The sequence below is a fragment of the Lissotriton helveticus genome, chromosome 2_1 (genome assembly GCF_964261635.1).
Source record: "Lissotriton helveticus chromosome 2_1, aLisHel1.1, whole genome shotgun sequence".
In the NCBI taxonomy this organism is placed as follows: Eukaryota; Metazoa; Chordata; class Amphibia; order Caudata; family Salamandridae; genus Lissotriton; species Lissotriton helveticus.
The window spans coordinates 1174225292-1174249622 of record NC_136059.1 but is presented as its reverse complement, the minus strand read 5'-3'; the positions used below and the strand labels follow the sequence as shown (position 1 = coordinate 1174249622).

General features: G+C 41.0%; 1 protein-coding gene across 2 annotated transcripts in view; it reads right to left on the bottom strand.

Moving 5' to 3' along the window:
• Positions 1-24331, bottom strand: part of LOC144818526 (serum albumin-like) — a 510759-nt gene that overhangs the window by 234262 nt on the left and 252166 nt on the right. For both annotated transcript variants that reach the window (XM_078676035.1, XM_078676036.1), the window contains one exon: positions 18032-18246. In XM_078676035.1, the coding sequence (XP_078532161.1) occupies positions 18032-18246 (215 nt within the window). The remainder of the gene's footprint in view (positions 1-18031; positions 18247-24331) is intronic.

Here is a 24331-nt window from a genome sequence, read left to right as displayed (position 1 = left end):
TGCCGTAAAGGTGGCGCATTGCTGGAGTTGTATCGCAAGTGTGATGAAGCTCCAGCAAGGGTCGGGGGTGCCCCTGTCGCAGGGTTTCTGTTCTCACACAGAACTGTGGACAGAGGATTGGAACCTCGGCAAATTAGGGTGTCCCAAAACTCACGTTAGTAATCAAAAACCCCTTAGCAAGCTAGGTACAGTGTCACATTGGATATAACAAACTCTCAATGTTTAGACAATCCAGAATATGAACTTATAGTACCTCAGGATACGTGGAACTCATGAACAGTCGGTCGTTATATATTTCTTAGAAACCAGAACATGGAGTTAAGAAGAACACATGTGTATTTGAAATGTTTATTTACTAATGCCGTCTTCTCAGGCGTAGTATCTTAGATAATACAAGTACACATATTATCAGTAGCAAAATTACCAGCATAGTTACTAGTACATAAAAAGCGAATGGTGATAGTATGTTAACATGCTGTAAATGAATAAGAGTTAGCAACACTTATAAGCAGCCGCGGGCCGTGGAGGGAGTTACGGTGAGGCAGGGAGGCGGGGAGGGGGAGAAGCAGGGTGGAGAATACAAGTACACATATTATCAGTAGCAAAATTACCAGCATAGTTACTAGTACATAAAAAGCGAATGGTGATAGTATGTTAACATGCTGTAAATGAATAAGAGTTAGCAACACTTATAAGCAGCCGCGGGCCGTGGAGGGAGTTACGGTGGGGCAGGGAGGCGGGGAGGGGGAGGGGCAGGGTGGAGAGGGCTCCACCCTGCTTCTCCCCCTCCCCGCCTCCCTGCCTCACCGTAACTCCCTCCACGGCCCGCGGCTGCTTATATCTCACCCTCCCTAATACACATATTATATTATTTGCTAAGAAGGTCTCTTTGTGTTGGTTTAGGGCGTGCCCATACTTTAGTGTCTTAGATTTGAAGGAATCACATCAGCATACACCAGCTCTCTCTTCATGTGAACCGCATCAAGTGTTGTGTATGTGTGTTCGGCAAAGCAATATAAAACCCGCCTCATGCCCAGAATTGGCAGAAGTTGCACTTATGTTATGAGTATGAAGTCGTGGAGATCAGACCTCATAACAATTCTGTATTGTGTTGTTCTTGAAACTTTAGCACTCGCTGTACAGATATAGTTTAACAAGCAAAGCAGATAGTAGAGCAATAACATATTATTCTCATGTAAACCACGATGAACTACTAGGTTGAAAGCTAAAGCAACAACTAAGTGTCGTGTGCAGAAGTTGCAAAAAAGGAAAAATGGCGTTTAAACCGGTAATGAGCCCATGCTAACTTAACACGGTGTAAAGATATCCAGGACCTAGATGACACCTCCCCATGATCCGGAAATGAACTGAATAAGATAATAGAAGTGCCATCTCATGAGAGCAGATTGCAAGTTTATATGTGGACGGTCCGCAAGGTAAAGCATTAAAAACTAGGAAAATTTAATGCTAAAGAAAAATAAAACAGCCAAGTACTTTATCGAGTCTTAAGCCAATAGGCAAGGTAAATAATAAAAACTTGACAAATAAGTCAATGAATTGTCAATGAAATGCTAGTACTCAGCATATCAAACATGAAAAAGGTCTATGACATAACTGTGTATGCAAAATAAGCTGCAACAGCCTCCAATAGGAAGTCACCGTCTTCATCCGAAAACAGTTCAGCCATCCAATTTAAAAGCGGAAAAGAACATACGTGCTCTCCCAGCACCGGATCCTCTATCACCATCAGAGGACAGCTCGGTGGGTTTTCAAGAAAGCTCTGTTCCAAGAAAGACTGTGCTGCCGCCAGTAAATTCCAGGGACCAATTAGTCCATGCATCAATGCCACAGCCATAATCCTTTCGCCAGGACAAACCAACTCGTGAGTAATGATAGGAGTCATCAGCTGATTAAAGTCGACGTCAGGAGAAACCGGTCCGCAGAGACACAAATCAATGGCCCAATCGAAATCACAGGTCAGGCAGTGAAATACAGGCTGGACACAGGTGAAGTAGGAGAATCGAAAAGATAATCCATATGCCGTGCTTAATATCGCCAACGGCATTGTGCCATAATATTCTAGCATGCGATTGCGGAACAGTGTCAGCAGCTGCAGGGCGGGAGGTTGCATAGGAGGGACATCCATATTTAAAAATGTAAAAAAGCACAAGAGCGTCCGCTGGTAATGCAAGTAAAAATGGCAATCCACGAAGCAGAGTGGAGAAAATAGAATGAAAGAAAGCAGGGATGACTCCAAAGATTTTCTCAAATGAAGTCACAAGTCCACTGGTAACAACTTTAAAAAAGTGCGCCAGGGCCTTTGTGGAGGATGCGTTAAAGATAGTCCGAACCATCTTGCTCAAATTGAAAGGCAAATCTGAATTGAAAAGGGTCTGCACCTCTGTACGGGTGTTCGCTATGTGAAGCACGAAAGTTTCACGGGCCGAACTCAAGGCCACCTCTCTCTGAGACAAAAGAGCTCTTATTCTTGCCATGCCGTTGAAATCTGCTCCCAAGGTTGGTATTTGTGGCCAGATTGAAAACTCCCTATGTTCATGTGTGGGAGGAAATAGAACATTTCTGCAGCCAATAACCCGTTCACTTACTGTTACGATAAAAGGAATACTTTTAATTAACCCAGAACAATCTTCATTATTGAGCATCAAATAACTACCATTTTCCAACAACTTGAACGTGGGGATGATAGCAGGAACTGGCGTGCCTTGCAACACGCATGCCATATTTGGTCGGTGTTTGTTGCATGAACCGTGTAACTGTATGTGCCTACACATTAGTGAATGATCTGGCGTCTCAGTGCATTCCTCTCCATTCAGATAAACTTCTTGATCATCTTTGAAACATCTGTATGTGTATGGAAGCGACCAGACCTCATGAAGAAAAGCACTACCTAAAGGTTCATAACGACCTATTGGTATATATTTCATACAATTTGAAAACTTATATAAAGCAAAAGGCAGCGTTATTAAACCGTGGATAAGGCACGTTGTCAAAAAACCCGCAATCCTCTGCTGATGATGTCACTGAGCATGTCATGAATGATGTAATATGTGACATCATCAGCAGTGGATTACGGGTAATAGTATCTCTAGTTTACTCCCTGTCTTTCTTTTAACATAAGTCTCTGTTTCCTTCCCTTATACTTACTGTTTTTGGTTCGCTTCCGGTTCGCGTACCGGCGAGCGAACTGGGAAGCGAACTAAGAGAAATAGAGGTTGGCACAGTTCCAAATATTGTACCAATTTTTTAATAACGGGGAGGTAGTTCTGAAAAGAACTTTTTTTTATTGTTTTTGTTGTTTTATATTTTTTTTATTATTTTTCGGAACATTTTTTTACTCTTTTTGAATTTTTCTGAACAGTTTTATATTTTTTGGGGTTTTTCTTGGAGGGGGCAATGAAAACGATTCATTGTAAAGGGCTCAACAGGAGCAACAAAACAAAAAAAAAGTATTTATTATTTTGGGCGTTTCGTACAAACTTGCATATGATAGTCAATAGCTCTGTTGATCAGAGTGATGCTTCTTTCTCCGTAGCAAATGAATCCATCGCAAAATACGCAGATGTGTTTTACTTCACCAAATCTCATTTGTATATTTGGCACCATCTCCCTGCCCTCTGGTCCCGTTACTTCCGGTACAACAGATCTTCTGGCCATAATAGGGAGATTATCTAGGTCGTTCCGAAACTGTGCAGCACTGTAGTTGTTAGGATGCCACCTAGTCATATGGCGATGCATTGTGTAGTTTCCGAAACTGTATTTTTTCTCGGTTCCTCTGGACAGTCTATCTTGACATATAAGGCAAGTTACGTATCTTGCATTTACTTTTTTCTGACCTTTGGGAATTTTAAAAAATTGCCAAATGAAGTTTTCTTTCCGGTGAGACGTCCTGGGTTCCTCAGGCAAAAACTGCCTCTCTTCCTGCTCTTCCTCGTCTTCCTCTTCTTCCTCTTCTTGCTGAATTATAACTTGAGCAGGTGGTCCACTCTTCCTTGGATGTGGTGAAGGTGGTGGGGAAGCACCAGCTGAAGCTACTAAAGAAGCCATTGCTCAGTGATCACAAAGGGTCTTTCTCTCACAATGATGAAAGTCAGAGTGAGGAAAGAAGGAGGGATTTTCATCATTTGGGAAAAACAAGAGTTCTCAACCAATGAAAAGTGTTCATTTTAGATTATATGACCTAGTCTTACATCATTAGGAAACCAAAAGTGAAATGAACCAATGAAAAGTGTTATTACCAAGTCACATGACCTGCTGTGTTTACGTTAAGCGCTTTGCAGGGCCTCCCGGTTTGCTTCCAGAAACCTGCGCTTTGCGACTCGCTTCGCGTACCAGTTCGCTAACGTAGCACGTCATATGACGTATCACGCGACAACGTGAAACGTCATGCGGACGGGAGGCGTCACGATGTTGTTTTCTAACGCGGCACTTGCGGTAAAGAAACGTTTACCGGCTCGCGGTCTATTTCGCGGCATCAAGGTCAGCTAACGGGAAGGTTCCCGATTCGCGAAGCGGGAACGAAGAAAAAAAAATATTTTAAAAAAAAATTCTTCATAAACATATAAAATATATTTTTGGATTTAAAGAAGAATACATTTTACAGCTACAGATATTAGCTGTTAAAAAACCAATGAAATTCACTGAAAAAACCATAGGTTATAGACCATATATAGTTAGGAATTAGCATTTACAAAACCTTGAAAATTCACTGAAAAAACCATAGGTTATAGACCATATATAGTTAGGAATTAGCATTTAAAAAACCTTATTTTACTCACACAAAACCATTGAAATTCCATATATAGTTAGTTGCACTAACTATATATCGCGCACCCGCAATCCACTGCTGATCATGTCACATATTACATCATTCATGACATGGTCAGTGACATCACTGATGACATCACTGATGACATCTCAAATGACATCACTGATGAGATCACTGATGACATCTCATTTGACATCAATGACCACATCACTGATGATATCATTCATGTGACAATACAATGCATCTCCTCACATTTTAATATAACCTCTGTTTCACCCAGTGTTAAATACAGAGTATAATTTTTGAAACCATTGACACACCAATACTAGTTACTACATACGTACTCACTGATTCTTACGTCTACACACACATTCACTCATTCACCCATACAATCATTCATACATACAATCACTCATCTTTACAACACTATCATATGCACTCATACACCTATACAGACACTCACACTCTGCCACTCATCCATGGAGTTACTCACACACCTAGTCAGTCCTGTAAAGAATCAATCACACTTCCATTTTCTTGTCTATACAGTTAAACATAGAGCACCTTACATTTTCAAACATATACTAACACATACTTACTTTCTTATACAATCATTGATACAAGTACACATTGATCTGCACAGAGTCACACACCTCCCAGCCAGCCACACACACACTCAGTCTCCCATACAAATACTTGGACAATCAATCAATAACCCATATAGTTAATCATATAGCTACTGATCAACACATGCAGCAGTTTACAGAACAACAGACATAATGATGCACAAATTAAGACAGTTTAGTCACTAACCCATGCACTCAGTGAGACACATTTAATCACTCACTCATACATTCAGTCATGCACCTACTAAATCCTTCGTCCAGACACTTATACATCTACTCATTCTTCAATATGTAAAACATATTTAAACTTTACAGAAACACACAGTCACTGGATGATGTCATCAGTGATCTCATCAGTGATGTCATTTGAGATGTCATCAGTGATGTCATCAGTGATGTCACTGACCATGTCATGAATGATGTAATATGTGACATGATCAGCAGTGGATTGCGGGTGCGCGATATATAGTTAGTGCAACTAACTATATATGGAATTTCAATGGTTTTGTGTGAGTAAAATAAGGTTTTTTAAATGCTAATTCCTAACTATATATGGTCTATAACCTATGGTTTTTTCAGTGAATATATATATAGATAGATAGATAGATAGATAGATAGATAGATAGATAGATAGATAGATAGATAGATATAGATATATATATTAAACTCTTTTGATGATCCAATGTTTGTGGCACACTATATTTAGTCCTCAATATTTAGGTACTATACCAATAGGGGAGACAAGAGATTTAGTTGGGAGAGAATAGACACATAGGGATACACCAAAGAGACACTAACGTACGCAGTAAACTGGTTAGATCCACATGTACAATAAAGGACCCATTGAATGGGACCCAAGAAAACGCAGCATAGGCGACAAGGCATACATTGATACAACCTCCCATTTATAAAGTTCAGCCAAAAAGGAGCTGTCAATCTGAGTATTGCCAGCACTCACATCGATTGTTTTACCTAAAAAAATGATGGGGCAAGGTACCCTATCATGCACCTAAGAGGTTGATTCATTTATATTGGAGGGAAAACATCATAGCTGCACTGAATTCTCCACAAAGACTATCAAATCAGCATCACCTCCAGCTCAAAACATCTTTTGAATGGTTCCAATTAATGTCACTGTATTCCTTGCATTGTTTTAGTTATCTTTCTTTTTTTTACCTTAATGTTTTCATTGGACAGCTGGTATTTTTCTTTGTATTTCATTAGCACACCCTCAGTACACCCATATTATGGGTTTCATCACAAGGGTTTCATCCTGCCCTGCTCTTCCTGATTTGGTCTACCTTTGCTCATCAGGTGATCAATGAAGGATGGAAACAAATAGGAGCTTAGAGGGTAAAGCTAGTCATAGGTCGCCCTCCATTCACAATGCACCTCGTACAAAAAAGACCTAGATCTTGTAGGCACTTATGAATTCATACTTTTTGGGTATACCGTATGTTGCATACTTATTACAAAACTTACTTCCCATCCATTAGTTATCAGGGTAGTCAGTATATCCTGGTAATGTGCCTCCTTTAACAATCGCCCATTCCCTAAGAGTAAAAAGTAAAAACCCAGTTGCGAGACAACAAAAACACACACACCTTAGTGTCTAACTGTAACACAAGAAAAACGAAAAAAGTGTGTGAGAGCGAGATGGCACCTCACGGGCGCACCACCAAAAGGAACCTGGCAGGTACTCACCAGGATTGCCCTGTTCTCATCATTGGCACCATCAAGCTCAGAAAAAGAAAATGTGTCCAAGAAACACAAAAAGAAAGTATTTTGTGAAGATATGCAGTGAAAGAAGACCACAAGACAACCAATAAAGTGTCAAAACACATGTAAAACACACGACAACACAGATATGCAATTTTATTCTGTCTCTTGTGTTGGGTGTGGAATCTAAAAAAGTAAGTGTGGTTACTAACTATCCAACCAACACCACTTTACTTGCCGACATGTTTCATTGCCATCGAAATTTTTGGCAATTTCTTCAGGGCGTCATACATATTAAAGCTACCGCATAAGGACAAACTAGTCTTCGCAACTGAAAAACAAAAAATGAATATAAAAACACCTTTGTAACAGCCTGCCAAATGAACGTCCACTGCCTCAAACCAAAAGCATATAACTCAAACTTAATTACCATCACTCGGCCATCTGCCCTCGTACCAGCCGGGAGGAAAATGACCTCATGGAACTGCAACCCCGAATGTGGGTCGTTGATCCTTCCCCTTCAAATTGCTGTGAGGGAAAAGATACAATGTACGTGCTTGACTCTTATGTTTCTGTCTCCTTGTGAAAAACGAGTAATCGACCTCATGCTATCCCCAATCATTTCAATGTTCTCTCAGCCAACAAATCTCTACCTGTCTTTATCAGTCTCTTTCAGTGACATGCCACCCAAATACCATTAAAAACCACCCAGGTTTGAGCTCCTTACTAAAATGGTGGAAGGTATCTAGTGTAAACTCGACAATCGTTTTATTCCAAATGAATGCTTGTTGTATTTATATTGGTAGAATGGCGCATTGTTATGAAGTAAATGCAGCCAACAATTTGGACTATACCGAACCTCTATATAATCGATATCCCTGTCAGTCTAGAGACAGAGGAATATCGAACCTATTCTCAAGTTTACTTTTTGCATTTTAGATTAGTGAAAAAACGTCATTATCTCCCCTCATTGTAGTATATTGTCACCTAACTCGGTCGAAATGACTCGGACAATATTAAAGCGTGCCCAGCCATCAACTCGAAGTTATAAACCGGCCCGGAGCCCTTACTCCTTACCGCTATGGTGGAAGGTGACTGGCGTCAGATCAGCCCATACCTATCTCGAACAGATCCCTGTTCTATAAACATTAGTTTGATGGCGTGTTCTCGCGATATGACGCGGCCGCCATTTTGGATCGGGCAGGGTTCCTTCACAGTCAATGATGTTACCCATTGCGGAATGAAGTCTCGCGGGATCTCGATGTAAAAACTTTTTAAGTCAAAAACGTTCAACCTTTATCAATCATTACAGCATGGGCCAATGATTTACTAATGTATTTCTGATGATATCGCATAAAGAGGTTTTTTATATATATCATATCCCACAAAAAGACAGATGTCAACTTACATCAATTTTTCGTAAAATAGTCCAAAAACCCACTAAAGGCATCCTCTCTTTTTGATGTATCTCTACATCCCATCACTGCATATGAGGCATTTCATAGTAACTATAGTATCCGGCAGCTTCGTGGATGCGAAGAAGAGAGCACTGAATACCCCCAGAAGTGCCTTACTGGAGGTCAATCAAAAAGAAAAAATAGAATGTCTTCCTGTAGTTTTGACGTTCGATCCCTTAGCTACTAAAATAAGGCAGTTGATACGCAAGCACTGGGCCATCCTGTCTAATAAAGACTTCAAAATGCCCCCTCCCAGATTCGCCTTCAGACGGTCCAGTAACTTGAAGGACAAATTGGTGCATACACGCACACATATCCCTAAAGATACCAGCAGGACACGGCCCATAGGTCATCATCCGTGTGGCACGTGTTCTGTTTGCCCTCTTACCTCTAAGGTCACCAGCGTCACTTTGAAATCAGGCAAGGAATGACATTTGAGACAGTTCAGTAACTGTAATACCACCAATGTGGTATACAGGCTGGACTGTGAGTGTGGACTACATTGTATAGGCCTTACCACACGTAAAATAAAAACCTGCATTCAGGAGCATCTGAGCACCATAAAATCTGGTAAACTAACTACAAAATTGGGGCAACACTGCCACAGTAATAAACATTCATTTAAATGGCTAGTGTTAGAAAAGGTGACAGGAGATGCACGCACAGTGGAGCGATTCCTAATTACAAGAGAGGCCAAATGGATCTTTCAAGAAAAGAGTAAAAAATTTGGGTTGAATGATTTACTGGAATGGAATAAATTACATTGAATCAGACAGAATGATAGTTCTTTGGCATTTGAATGGGTACTCACTCGCAATCCCTCACTTTACATGTAATCCGGTTTTATTAATATTTTTATTAATATCTCTATTAGTAATGGTTTCCACCTATGCCCATGATAGTGATGGCATTTGTGCATTGGTTCTTGCAATGTATACCTGCCGCCGCAACCACGTGGAATTCAGTGACTAGCTGTTGGATTCCGTCCACTCAGCCCACACACTGCAGGAACAAAGTATGAACCAATCCACTTCCCCTGCCCATATGCCACCCACAAGATATTAACTATGAGTGTGCCGATGGACCCGGAAAAAGGGTGGAATATGAGGAGACACCAAGCCTTCCACCCTTGTTAGAACGAAGAGTTCACTGCTCCCTCCTCCACGCTTCTGCACCTGAACAAACAAAAGGAATACACTTCACACTTCATGTACCTTTCCAAATACCCCAAAACCAGTGACCATGTCCTGCCAAAACATTCACGTTTTGCTTACCAGTTGAGATGCAGGCTTTGTTTCGTGGAGACTTCGGACAGCAGACGATTCTGATCCAAGATAACGTCTCTTGGATTCAGGAATATACTAATGCAAATAAGGTGTGCCTCGTGTCATTAGGGCATTAGGGGAAAAACATGCCTCAATACCGGCATGGACAAAAAAACCCTATCCGTTTTCGTTCATTAATTAAAAGGAAGGGGACAGGAAGAGTCGCGTTAGGAAAGCCGGCTATTCCAGCACTCGGATCCAAAACCAAGTCGCGGAATGACCGAAAACGTCATATCCGCGTATAACGACATGGAGCGGTGCAAAAAGCAAACGCGAAAAACGAAACCAGTTGTTTCGATCGATACCGCGTTTACTCTGCACCACTCTGCTTCGAGGAAATGTTTAAAGGCTTTACAATGGGGGGGAAACAGGAGCCCCTATAAACCCCCAAGTACAACAAATAACGGGGACTGGAAAACACCGGAAGGGAAATAGGCAAAGGGAAACTAACTGACTACACCAGGTAAACAGGGAATTGGGAAGGGATTCAGGAGCCAAAGGCAAGAACTCCAAAGGGGTTCCGAAAGTCCTCACGAGCCCGTGAGGAAAACGAGAACAAATCCAGGAAACACAGGAACCAGGAACCAGCAACCAGGAACCCACACAATAGCAATAACAAGCAAGAAAAGAAAGGTAGGACTGACCTATATTCCTGTCCTGGTAGGTCATGTGATGACAGTCCATGATCACTGAAAGGGGACTAGACCCATTTCCTAACACTAGCCCCTTCCACAAAGCTGCCGGATACTATAGTTACTATGAAATGCCGCATATGCAGTGATGGGATGTAGAGCTACATCAAAAAGAGAGGATGCCTTTAGTGGGTTTTTGGACTATTTTACGAAAAATTGATGTAAGTTGACATCTGTCTTTTTGTGGGATATGCTATATATAAAACATCTCTTTATGCGATATCATCAGAAATACATTAGTAAATCATTGGCCCATGCTGTAATGATTGATAAAGGTTGAAAGTTTTACATCGAGATCCCGCGAGACTTCATTCCGCAATGGGTAACATCATTGACTGTCAAGGAACCCTGTCCGATCCAAAATGGCGGCCGTGTCATATCGCGAGAACACGCCATCAAACTAATGTTTATAGAACAGGGATCTGTTCGAGATAGGTATGGGCTGATCTGACGCCAGTCACCTTCCACCATAGCGGTAAGGAGTAAGGGCTCCGGCCGGTTTATAACTTCGAGTTGATGGCTGGGCACGCTTTAATATTGTCCGAGTCATTTCGACCGAGTTAGGTGACAATATACTACAATGAGGGGAGATAATGAAGTTTTTTCACTAATCTAAAATGCAAAAAGTAAACTTGAGAATAGGTCCGATATTCCTCTGTCTCTAGACTGACAGGGATATCGATTATATAGAGGTTCGGTATAGTCCAAATTGTTGGCTGCATTTACTTCATAACAATGCGCCATTCTACCAATATAAATACAACAAGCATTCATTTGGAATAAAACGATTGTCGAGTTTACACTAGATACCTTCCACCATTTTAGTAAGGAGCTCAAACCTGGGTGGTTTTTAATGGTATTTGGGTGGCATGTCACTGAAAGAGACTGATAAAGACAGGTAGAGATTTGTTGGCTGAGAGAACATTGAAATGATTGGGGATAGCATGAGGTCGATTACTTGTTTTTCACAAGGAGACAGAAACATACGAGTCAAGCACGTACATTGTATCTTTTCCCTCACAGCAATTTGAAGGGGAAGGATCAACGACCCACATTCAGGGTTGCAGTTCCATGAGGTCATTATCCTCCCGGCTGGTACGAGGGCAGATGGCCGAGTGAGGGTAATTAAGTTTGAGTTATATGCTTTTGGGTTGAGGCAGTGGACGTTCATTTGGCAGACTGTTACAAAGGTGTTTTTATATTCATTTTTTGTTTTTCAGTTGCGAAGACTAGTTTGTCCTTATGCAGTGGCTTTAATATGTATGACGCCCTGAAGAAATTGCCAAAAATTTCGATGGCAATGAAACATGTCGGCAAGTAAAGTGGTGTTGGTTGGATAGTTAGTAACCACACTTGCTTTTTTAGATTCCACACCCAACACAAGAGACAGAATACAATTGCATATCTGTGTTGTCGTGTGTTTTACATGTTGTTTGACACTTTATTGGTTGTCTTGTGGTCTTCTTTCACTGCATATCTTCACAAAATACTTTCTTTTTGTGTTTCTTGGACACATTTTCTTTTTCTGAGCTTGATGGTGCCAATGATGAGAACAGGGCAATCCTGGTGAGTACCTGCCAGGTTCCGGTTGGTGGTGCGCCCGTGAGGTGCCATCTCGCTCTCACACACTTTTTTCGTTTTTCTTGTGTTACAGTTAGACACTAAGGTGTGTGTGTTTTTGTTGTCTCGCAACTGGGTTTTTACTTTTTACTCTTAGGGAATGGGAGATTGTTAAAGGAGGCACATTACAAGGATATACTGACTACCCTGATAACTAATGGATGGGGAGTAAGTTTTGTAATAAGTATGCAGCATACGGTATACCCAAAAAGGATGAATTCATAAGTGCCTACAAGGTCTAGGTCTTTTTTGTACGAGAATCAATGAAGGATACCAGAAGTTGCCATTTCATTTGTTGTCCTCATTTCTCTATGCCATTTCTTCTTATGATCATAGCTTTACCCAATACCTCTATGTCTTATCTCTTTTGCACCACTGCCAGGACTCAATCCTCTTTCTCCACCTTTCTACCTAGCCTAATCCTGTCCTTCTAACCACCTAAGTTATATTCTCCTGCCAAATATACCTCCCACTTTTCCATCATACTCCCATGTCTGATTGCCGCCTCTATGGGCCCACTACTTTTGTCTTTCCCCAACCGCCCATGTACCCCAATTGTCTAATTCTTCTTATTATACACAAAGAAGGTGTAACAGGAGTATTTATATGACCATTTGTGTATCACTCTTAAAAACACAATCCAATGCACAAAAAGATGCACAGGGTCTGGGGAACTGATCATGTTAGATTCGTCCTACGTTAGCTGTCCCTATAATTGTGGCAGATTCCTATGTTTAGGACGAATTTAACAAACAGCCGAGGACTCCATATTTTTATGTCCTCCCTAAAATTCATAAGCCATCCAGACCTCCACCCGGAAGACCTATTGCGTCTGGGATGGGATGGGCTCGCAATTCTGCAATTTTTATTTGAAACCATTTGTGCAGCAGTTACCGGTGTATCTCAGGGACACCCTCGATATCCTACAGCATCTGAAGGATTTACCTTTTGATCCAGATTCTGAGTTTCTCTTAGGCCTCGACATCGAGGCTTTATACACTAACATCCCGCAAAGGGAAGACATCTTATTTACCACAGACTGGCCCTATTTAGCACCCAGGGTGGTCATTTTACATCTGTCAGAAATAGCCCTGACAAGAAATTATTTGGAGTATGACTGAACACTGTATTTACAAACCCATGGAACATCAATGGGCAGTGTTTTCGCCCCGAGCTTGGCAGGGCTTTATGTAGGAGCTTTTGAGAAATCTATGATGTATGACATCTCCTGTCCCTGGTCTTCCCATATTAGGCTATGGCGTCGTTATATAGACAATGTCCTAGTCATTTGGAAGGGTGACGAGGCCTCCATTCATGATTTCTTGGAGTGGCTGAATACCAGGAACCCACTTCTTTACTTCACCTCCACTGTCACGAAAACTGAATTACCTTTTTTAGACCTTCTGATTGTACCTGGAGGAGGGATGCTCAATACCAGGGTATATCACAAACCTACTGACAAGAATTCTCTGTTAGCCTTTGATAGTTTTCATCCAAAATCTCTCCGTGAAAATGTACAGGTAGGACAATTCTTCCGGATTCGTCGGAATTGTTCTGAACAGACTGATTTCACGGAGGAGGCCACGGTTCTAACAGAGAAACTTACTAAGAGGGGGTACCCTAAGAAGGTTATCAAAAAAGCTTGGAAAAGGGCTACCAACACCAACCGGGAAGTACTATTGACTAAGACAACCAAACCTGAATCCAACAAACCGGTGTTTGTATCTACCTTTAATACAGCCTCCCAACAGATCAAACGGCTGATTCAAAAAATTTGGAGGATTTTAAATTCTAGTGGTTTGAACGTGGAAAAATCCCTCTTTTCATTCAGACGAAGTCAAAACTTGAAGGACCTTCTGGTCCATACTAGACCAAGGACCACCAGAGGGGGCGGAGGTACAACATCTAGCACCCTACCGCCAGTGAGTGGTCACACATGGTGTGGGACATGTAGTGTATGCCACCTCACCACTAACAGGAAGTATATTGACATCAGTCTAAACTTTCCCTGGGAACAAACTGGCACATGCATCAATATTGCATTTTGCGATTACTTAATTGCGAAAAATAAGGAATCGCAATTAAGGAATTGCAAAATGCAATGCATCAAGAAATTGGTAAAAAAATAGCGATTTCTTAAAATTCCTTAATTGCGATTCTCTAAATGAGAATCGCAATTAAGGAATACCTCCCCATCCATTCCTATGGGCCTAGAGGCCCATAGGAATGAATGGAAAGACATTCTTAATTTGCAATTCACCATTAGAAATTCGCAAATTAAGAATGCAATTTCAAGGGTGCTGGGGTGTCAAAAGGACACCCTGTTGCACCCCTGAAATCTGCTTAGAAGTTAATTTTGCACACTCACATGCCCCAAGGGCATGTGTGTGTGTAAAATGGAACTTTGAAAAATGCACTTTAGTGCATTTTTCAAAGTTTTCTTAAATTACCATGAAGGTCAACATCATGGTAATTTGCTCCTCTTATTTGCGAATTGGCAAATTTTGAAAGTTTGATGCATTGCATTTAAGGAATCTTAAATTCAATGGCAATTTAAGAAATAGCAATTTTGCGATTTCTTAAATTGCGAAAATAACAAAAATGATAATGCATCTCAAAAACGGGAATTGCATTCGCAAACGGCCGAATTTTGCGATTCGCACCATTTGCGAATGCAATTTCCTTTGATGCATGTGCCCGAAAGATCCCACATGAACTGCAACTCTGAGAGGGTCATTGATTTGATCGCGTGTCCCTGTAGGAAACAATATGTGGGGATGACGAGTAGAAAAGTCAAAACCCGGATTATGGAGCACCGCAGTACTGTTAGATGTGGCAGATCTAACACAAGATTGACTGCACACTTCCTGGAGGCGGGACATACGACAGAGGATCTTACATGGACCGTGATTGAGAGACCACTGCTGGTGGGGATAGAAACAGAACACTTTTTGTACGTGAGCAAAAATGGGTGTATCGCCTTAAGAGTCACATTCAGGGGCTTAATGATGAGATCCCGTGGCACTCAATTAACAGATGAGGCTCCCATGTGGGCATCTACGCTGTGACATTGCATTAAGTAATGTGGCCGGGCAGATGTTTGCTGTATGAGGTGAGGATTTCGTGTTTACACCTCTGTGTGGGTTAACAACAGTTGTGGCCCTAATTAGTGTGGTCTGTGAGCTCATCCCTTCCCCTGGGGTTCTGTGTGTGTGTGTGTGTGTATGTGACTACAGGCCCCGGTATGGTCATATGTTCAATTTAAAAATGAACTGATGTTTCTTTATTTAGATTTTATCTATAGTCTGGACCTTGACTCAGGGTATAGATACCTTCCATCGATCTTCCCCTTCTGTTCCCTAATGTGGTTTGATTGGGTTTTGCCCTTTACATGATCAAATGTCTAGTGGGGTATGGAGGTAGGCTGACATTTTGAGAAGCCCTCTCATTTGTTCACCCTACGTGGGTTTGTGCCTTCGGCTAAAGGAATGCTGTGATTTGGTTTTGGACAATCAGGGCGGAGCTTTGGTGACATCATAGGACGTGGTCTGTCACGTGGGTAACGTTTTTGATCCTTCAGGCTCACTAAGTTTCCCTCGTTCCATCACCTGTATGAATTGATAAATCGCCACACATTTAATATGGCCTGATTATGCATGGCAATTTTTAAATACCTGATTCAGTGACCGTCATGGTTCAGACGACTTTTGCGTCTCTTTGCCCTCGCGATCCTGGGGCGTGCCTCCCTGTGACATCATACGTTGTATGCGGTCATGTGGGGGACACGCTGCCGTATGATTGGCCCGGAGACCAGGAAGTGGAGTATTTCATGTGAACATTGGCCGGCCGCGGTTGAACTTGACGGCAGGACTGCGGCCGGCCGATTAGGCTTGAATCTCAGGATCGCAGGATCTTTGTTCTCGGGTGCAGGGGGCTAATTCTGCTATACTGGTTTTCTCTCTGTAATCGATAACAGAGGAATAACTTTGGAGCATGGTCCGACGTATTCGGGCTACATTAATGATGGGTGGATCTTGGTGTCCTCCCTGCATTCTTTTTCGACCTCCTAGGCTGTGTCCTCGGAGATTCACCCAGCCCGCTGCCATTGCAAGCCCGTGATTACAATAGACTCGGTGAGTGTAGCGGTCGGCTGCTAAATTCTTGTGTGCTATGAGGTTAAAAACGTTACCTCTAAGTTGCTGTTTTATGTGCAGAGGTCGTTTGTCGAAATCACTGGGGGGATGTTTTTTAATCTGTTTGGGAGCAATGCCGATACTTGGATACTGAATAGATTAATTCAGTAGTATCCAATGATGCTGCATGGCCTATTTTGGCTGTAATATGGGGTAGTGTACTACAAGGTTTAAAGAGTATCCTAAGGTAATGGAATGAGAACTCATTGTCTCATAAACATGGATCTCAGCAATAACCTCTGTTGTATGTTCTTTATCTTTACAGTATATGTGTCCCGTGTTAAAGGGGAATACCTCCACAAAGCAGGAATTCTGCATTTATTTACTCTGGATACTACCCTAAATAAGGTAACAAGGTGGACTGGGCCGGTTAAGGAGTCCTGAAGAAGACCGGCGTGACCCTTGAATGTGGGCACAGGGTAATTCGGTCGAAACATGTTGACTTTAGCAGTCTTGGGGGGGGCCGATGTGAGTCCTTAATTCTCACAGATATACCCACCCCTTTCTATTTTTAATCCTGTCCGTGGGGCTCCGGAATAAAATAATGTACAGAGTACCCATGAGGCAGTTTTAACATCACTTCCACTGCACTTGTCCTTATCACGTTTTCCAGTCAGGGTTGGTAACACTTTATACTCACCTTCTGTATATAAACGGTTTCTGTTTGTCTGTGTTGTTTTATGTTACCCCCTCCCTATGATCCACCCTGTGCGTGGCTACGCTAGGGTGTTTTGTAAGCAGATCCGATGATGAAGCATGTCACACACAATCTTGTATGTGAGTGAGGGCAACTTTTACAAACACTGTGTGTGTCCCTACATGCTTTGTCTAGGTCCTTTTACCTATCTACCCCTCTTAGTGTGTTAAGGTTATTATTGGAGGGTTGGGGTAGTGGAGTAGAATACCCTCTCCCCCTTATTTTTGTGTGAGATAGGACGAGAACCCTCACCTACTTTTAGGTAGCATGCTACATCATAGTGGATTGCAGAGTGTTCCTGACAAAATGTGACAATCACAGTTTCCCTGCTGTAGTCCTAGAGGGTTTTTTGTAAATTCCAAGTGACTCGAATGCATGCTCAAATATTTTTAAGAAGTGCATTTTTTAAATTTAAACTTTTTTTTTCTCTGTGAGCAAAACATTTTACCCCGTGGAGAAACTTCTTTCCTTACACCTCCACCAATGTTAGTGGGGTTTCTTCCTCATTCCCACCATGGATACACAATTATTCCTGCTACTGACTAAAGCAAATCTCTGAAGGATTCCAGGATGTGAATATGTCTGGCAAAGAGGTGAAAATCCACACAGGACATTTGTAGTGTTTAAATACTTTCAAAGGCGTCCCCTTTGATTGCTCTGGCGAGGTATTATCCCATACTGGTGCGAGAATTGCTTTGTGAATGTAAATTCACATTCTGTAAATATATAATGTGAATTTATACAAGCTATTTGCACACCAGAGTTAACTAAGGCGTGCAGGTCACTTTATGAATCGCCCCTATGTGTTAAGCACAGTATATATTCACAATGATCTGATGCTATGCAGAAAGTTGTATACATTTCAGCGCATTCCTATGTCTTGCTCATTTTGTACAGTGATTGCATAACAACAAACCTGTTAGTCATTTGACCCAAATGATCTTCAAAGTGCTTGCAAATGTCTGGGTGCTCGATAAATTCACGAACTTGTGGGGACAAGTCTGCTGGTTTCTCATCTTTCTCCGTCTTTAGTATGCATTCCAGGCGCTCAGTCAAGTCTCTCTCACAGCATTCTTTGAGCTTGCTAGAAATGTTGTCCTGATTCACACATATTCTGGAAACAACCTCCGCCTGTTAGAGACAAGAGCAAGGGCACTTAATTTGTGCTGCATTTTGACTAGAAATCTCTATTGCTTTCTAATGTTAAGGAAAACAACCACGGAAGGGCCGATAAAGTACCATTGTATGTATAATATTTTTGATGAAATTTAAACGATTTGTACGTGGAATTTTGAAAAGTTTCATCTTAGCCGTTGCCACCAGCATGTTGCTTGTGGTCATGACAATCGTTCTCATGAATATGTGACTTTATCACATTAAAGATGTGGTAAATGCATGTCACCCAGGCAAATTTACCACTGAAAGAGCGAATTTGATTTGGAAACAAAAATGTCTTTTAATAATAATGTGTAAAAGCTTACGTTTAAATGGTACATATACTAAACACAAACATTTGTAGTAGGTCATCATACTTAAATGTTATAGGCCTAAAGGTGAAGTAAATATTAGAATAGAATAGAAGTAACTAAGTTAGACTAGTTATAGATTAACTGGAAATAACACACTAACATTCAAAGCCCTGTTTTCTCATTTAAATTATTGTTTGCACAAGATGTTTTTGTACTTGTTTTGCATTGGGAAATTGTTAGGTTCTCACCGGGAGGAGAGGCAGCAACAGGAAGAATGAATCATGAAAAGATCACTCTGGACCACAGAATGCGAACAGTGAAACCTTTCATGGTCTAATGCCTAAAGAGTGTGAGAAAATGGAGTTTCCCTATTTCCTGGGGTTTACTGAAACCCAACTGGAGGATGCAGGTGACAAAAGAAAGTAATGTTGTAACATAGAATATTGCATGTTTATATTAGTGTGTGTTCCTAGATTAGTAGCCGGTTTCCTTCCCCAAATCTCTGACAGGACACATCTTAGAGTTCCTAATACTTTCTACATGAGAGGTGTCGTCTCCTATCATCATTTATTGTCTGCTGATTTATATTTGAAAATAATTTCCAGCTTGATATGCAGAGGGTTTATGCTTAGGCATTGATTCTCTCATCAAAAATCTTTATTGAGCAGCTGAACGGACACATTACGCAATATTTTTATTTTTCCAAACAATTCAGATTATGGAACTTCCTTTATGGAACACGATGGCTGTATTATTACAATTTGTACTGTTATCTTGACTAATATATTATTTTATATTATATTGAAATATCAGTTATTGGAATATGTTCATGATTAATGCTAATACATAAAAAACGAATTCCTATTGAATAAAATGATTAAATGCTAAAAGAGTTAAGAATAAAACTCTTTAGCTCACTCAAAAATCTCTTTATTGACTGCTCAAAAAACGATTAATGACTCAAGATATAACTGAATTGAAGTAGATGTTTGCTCCTTTTAATTTCTCCTTGTAGACGAACAAAGGTCAATAAGACCAGTGGCAGGGATTGTTTGATGATTACATCCCAAGATTAAGATACAGAAAACCCAGCTCTCTCAAGCGGTAGCGAGAGGACAGTTTAAGTCAAAGGAGAAAAGGGGCTGAAATAATTGGCCAAGTTTAGAATTGCCCATGTCTTTAAGTCCAAAGCTCAAACTTGAAAATTGAAGGAGTTCACAGTTTCGAAGGTGGTTACAGTGGTAGTGATGTCAATACCAATAGGGTTATGCATCGTAATTGTGTAATTGAGAGTTTGTCATTGTGTTGAAGATATATGTTTTGTGTTTTTGTAAAATCAATAGCATAGCTGTGTTTATGCTTAGCTGTTGAAGTTATCAGACTCAAAGGAGTCCAAGATCCAAGGATAGAAATTGTTAAGTAATAATACATTGTGTTATTATTTGTCTACAAAGATTCGTGGTGCAGATTTGTGAAATACAGTCCACTGTACAATTGAGATATGTACTATATTAAATTGTTGTGAGGGTACTAGTATTGATAGGTGTTATTCAAACCTATTGTGCAAAGGGCAAACTTTATCAGTCAGGGTGATTTCCCGCTGGTTGAGATTTCATTCATATGTAGGTGAGTGTAAGGAAGTTCGAAAGTGTTAAAAACGTATTTCCAAATGTTATTTGTATGAAGGAATTACTTTGCATTCTTTAGTGGAACAGGCAAAAGTTATTTGTTTATTGTGCTTGCCTAGTTTTGTAGAATTTGTGCCTGAGAGATTTGTAAAGGAGGGTTTACTGCTGCAATGAGTGAAGAATTACATCAGAGTGTGCCGCACTGGGTTAGGTCAGTTGGTGGGAAGTGCTACGCTGAGATTGGTTGGCATGTCATCAAGCACTAAGCTGCGATAGGTTTGTGAAAAGAGGACTGTGACAGGATGGGAGGAAGAGATTGTTGTATACGGAATTGTAAACTGAACAAAATATTACATTTTTCTGAATTTTAATAATGTTCATTTAATTTCTGGCAATCAAGAAATGTTTTTAAGTTTATAGAGATTTGATGAGAGGAGATGTACGGGTCACAGTTTGGGAGGGTGAAGAGGCTCCACCGGAACATGCACCAGCTCATTATATGACAAACATTGTAGAGCTTCACACATGTTTGTGGCTTCATCAATGGTACAAGATCACTGAAAATGAAGGACCATTCAGATTTCCACAATATGGTACTTTTGATTTAAAGATTATTGAAATCATAAGAGAAAAATAATATGAAATGAAGCCACCTCCTCGACCCATGTAATATGAAGTATTAAATGCTTGAGAGAAAGCAACCCATGCAAAAGAGAAAGAAAGGTATCAGAATAGAGCAAAGAAAGCAGTGCGAAATTACTCAGATGCTCAATGGGATGAAAGACAGCAGAGTTGGAGGAAATGCATAGTTGAGGGAGTTAGAATATACCCAGCAATAGCAACAGTAAAGACTAAAAAGAACTGAAAACTAGGAACTGATGATAGCGAAGTTGCAAGAAAAACAGACACTGGTAGTGATTCAGGGGATGCCTTTTTAGCTACTTTGTGGATAAACCCTGGTAAAATGTGAATCAAGTGTTGAGAGCAAATTCAAATCAGAACTCGTTCCAACAGTTTCCCATGTTGGAGAATGAGAGTTTAGATTCTGTTCGTTCCCGATGATGTTGCCTGAGGGGTGAGGAAGAATGTGTACTTGGCACAGTCTCAGAGGTTGACCAAAGTGGACCATTTGTAGACAGAGAGGTTATTAACCACCAGGTGTCATTTCTCATCGACACAGGTGCTATCCGTTCCACTGTTAGAACAGCAGAAGTCCAGGGCCTCCCCCTCTCAGAAAAGAAGATCCACGTTGTAGGTGTCACAAACAAACAAATAAATAATACTGTTTCAAAGAAACTGCCTGTAAAAATAGGTTCATGTGAGGAAGATCCACAATTTGTGGTATGCAATTCTAGTCGTGTATATCTATTAAGAAGGGATCTTTTGTGCAAGTTAATTTGCACTATTTACTGCTCATCAGATAGTGTTGACTTTCAAATGCATGATGGAGATGTTAAATTTAAAATGGCCCGACAAGGAAGAGCTGTACGATTATATCCAGTAAGAATGGTAGAGGATCTACCTCCGGATTTATACGATACTTTAAAATCAGTAGTATGGGATTTTTCAAGAACAGACATCAGACTAATAAAAGGTGTAGCACCAGTTCGAACCACAATTAAGCCAAACAGTTTTCCTGAAAACACCACCATGTAATCTAACACCTGAAATGGTAGCTGAAATAACTCCAGTGACAGAACATGGTAAAACAAGAGGTTTTAAAATACATTTTAAGAAGTTCTTGCAATTCACCTATTATGGGTTTCCAGAAGCCCAATGAGAAATATAGGGGCAGATATACAAGCCCCCTGCACCACCAGTACGGCACATTTTACTGCTCTATATTTACAAGGACAGAAAAAGCCACCCTGCATGACTTTTCCTGTCCTTGTAAATAGACCCCTTTACACGCAGCACTTTGCGTGGAAGGGGTGTTCCATGGAACTAGACGCATTTCCAGATTTACGAGGAATCGTAAATCTGGAAATGTGTCTGAATGCTACGCCTCCCCAGGAGAGGCGTAGGGAGGCGCAATGAGGAGAAATGTTTTAATTTCTCCTTGTTTTTTCCTCTTTCCATGCGTGCTGCATTCTACAGCATACATTGAAAGAGGAAATTGCCTGTAGGGATTGTTTTTGTGCAGGAAGGTGCCCCTTTCTGCACATAAACAATCTCCCAATGACGCAGGCATCCTTGCACCATGGTGCAAGGGTGTCTGCGCTGGCGCATGGCTGCAGTTTGTGCGCCAGCGCAGGGGGAAGCACAGAGATGCAAAATATTGTTGTAAATATGTTGCATCCCTGTGCTTTGAAATTGACTCAGTGTGGCACAGCCATATGTCTTGTGGAATGGACAGAGAAAAGTTAGAACCTGTTTCTGCATGTTTCCACTTTCTACACGTTCCAAGCTACTGCAGCTTTTTTTTAAACTGACTTGCATTGAAATGTTTCTAATATCTGTTTGCAACACATATCCAGCAGGTTTATGATGTGTATAGTATTGCAGAACTAGAGATTTTTGGACAGATGTATGCAGCATTTTACCAGTCGCAAACACCTTATTGGGCCATTTGCAATCAGTAAAATGCATTTTGGCATGTACAGAAAGCAAAATGCGACTCAGTAACTTGTTTCTGAATCACGTTTTGATTTTGCAATTCAATATTAGGAAGGGGCTTGTTTAGAGTATCCCTTCCTTATATCGAATAGCAATGGTATGTATTAATTTTTTTGTGACCGAAAATGAGGTTGCAAAACATTCCTAGTTGCCACCAACTGTGGGCGGCACCATTTTTTAAGAGCACAACTGCCTAATCTTAAAAATTGGAAAGGTAGCTAACCATTTTTCATTTTAAATGCATCCCATTTTCCTTTAAGGAAAATGGGCTGCATTTAAAAAAAATGTTTTATTTAAAAAGCAATCACAGACATGGTGGTCTGCTAACCCCAGCAGGCCACCATCCCTATGATTGTAGCCATACACAATGGGACACAAATTGTGATCTGCCTCATGAATACTGACGAGGTAGTCCATTTCCGACCCACTGTGAATTGCTAACAGTGTCAAACACACTGTTGTACATCGCAGTTTGTGATTTCACAATAGGAAATCACAAAAATTTGCGATTAGGAAATCACAAACGCAACTTCATACATCTAGCCCTTTATTTTGATTTTTCATGTTTGCAAACATGCTTGCTCTTTAATATGAAAGAACTACGCACCAAGGATTAAGTGTCTAGTGGGAAAGCATTTCCAGCAACCCCAGATGACTTTTCTTTGCTCTATACTACTTCTGCTCTCTACTGATGAAGGGCTACACCCAGAAACATGTGTCTAGAGATATACAGCAATGTCTCCACCAACTTTGGTGAAAAACTACAGTTAATTCTGAAGTAAGTGATAATTGTGTACTGCATTTACCAGGATGCAAAGGGGCGAACTGTGCTGGGATGTGAGGCAGTGTGCTCCCAACCCCCCCTCCCCTCCTTCTGTTTAAAAGTCTCCCTTGAGCCAGCAAGCTTATGAGCTTTGGAGATGCGCCGGTGTGCCTGTGAATGGTACTGTGACCCGAGAGGAATTTGACAGCATTTCCAGCAACCCCAGATGCTATCTCCTTCTTCTGCTCTCTACTGATAAAGGACTAATCGCAGAAACATGTGTCTAGACATATACAGCAATGTCTGCACCAACTTTGGTGAGAAACTACAGCTAATTTTGAAGTAAGTGCCAATTGTACGTCATTTACCAGGATGCCAATTGGTGATCTGTGCTGGGATGTGAGGCAGTTTACTCCCAACCCCCCACCCTAGCATACATGTTAGACCTTGTTCCCTTTGCAATGCATTAATCATTTTAGCCAATTTGTTCCACAAGTGTGCTTTAAATGCACATATTATTTAATTTTTGTAAAATGTTCGCAGGGGAGTGGGAAACCTCCTATCAAAACATTACTTGAGGAAGGCTGCCTTGCTCAAATTCAGATCAGGTATTACAGCTGGCTTTCAGCAGTGCCAGTGAGGATGTGGGTGAAGCCAATAGAGTTAGTGGATGGAGCCAGTGGAGGAAGTGGGTGGAACCAGGGGAAGTTGGTGTAGCCTCCAACAAAAATGTAAGGACC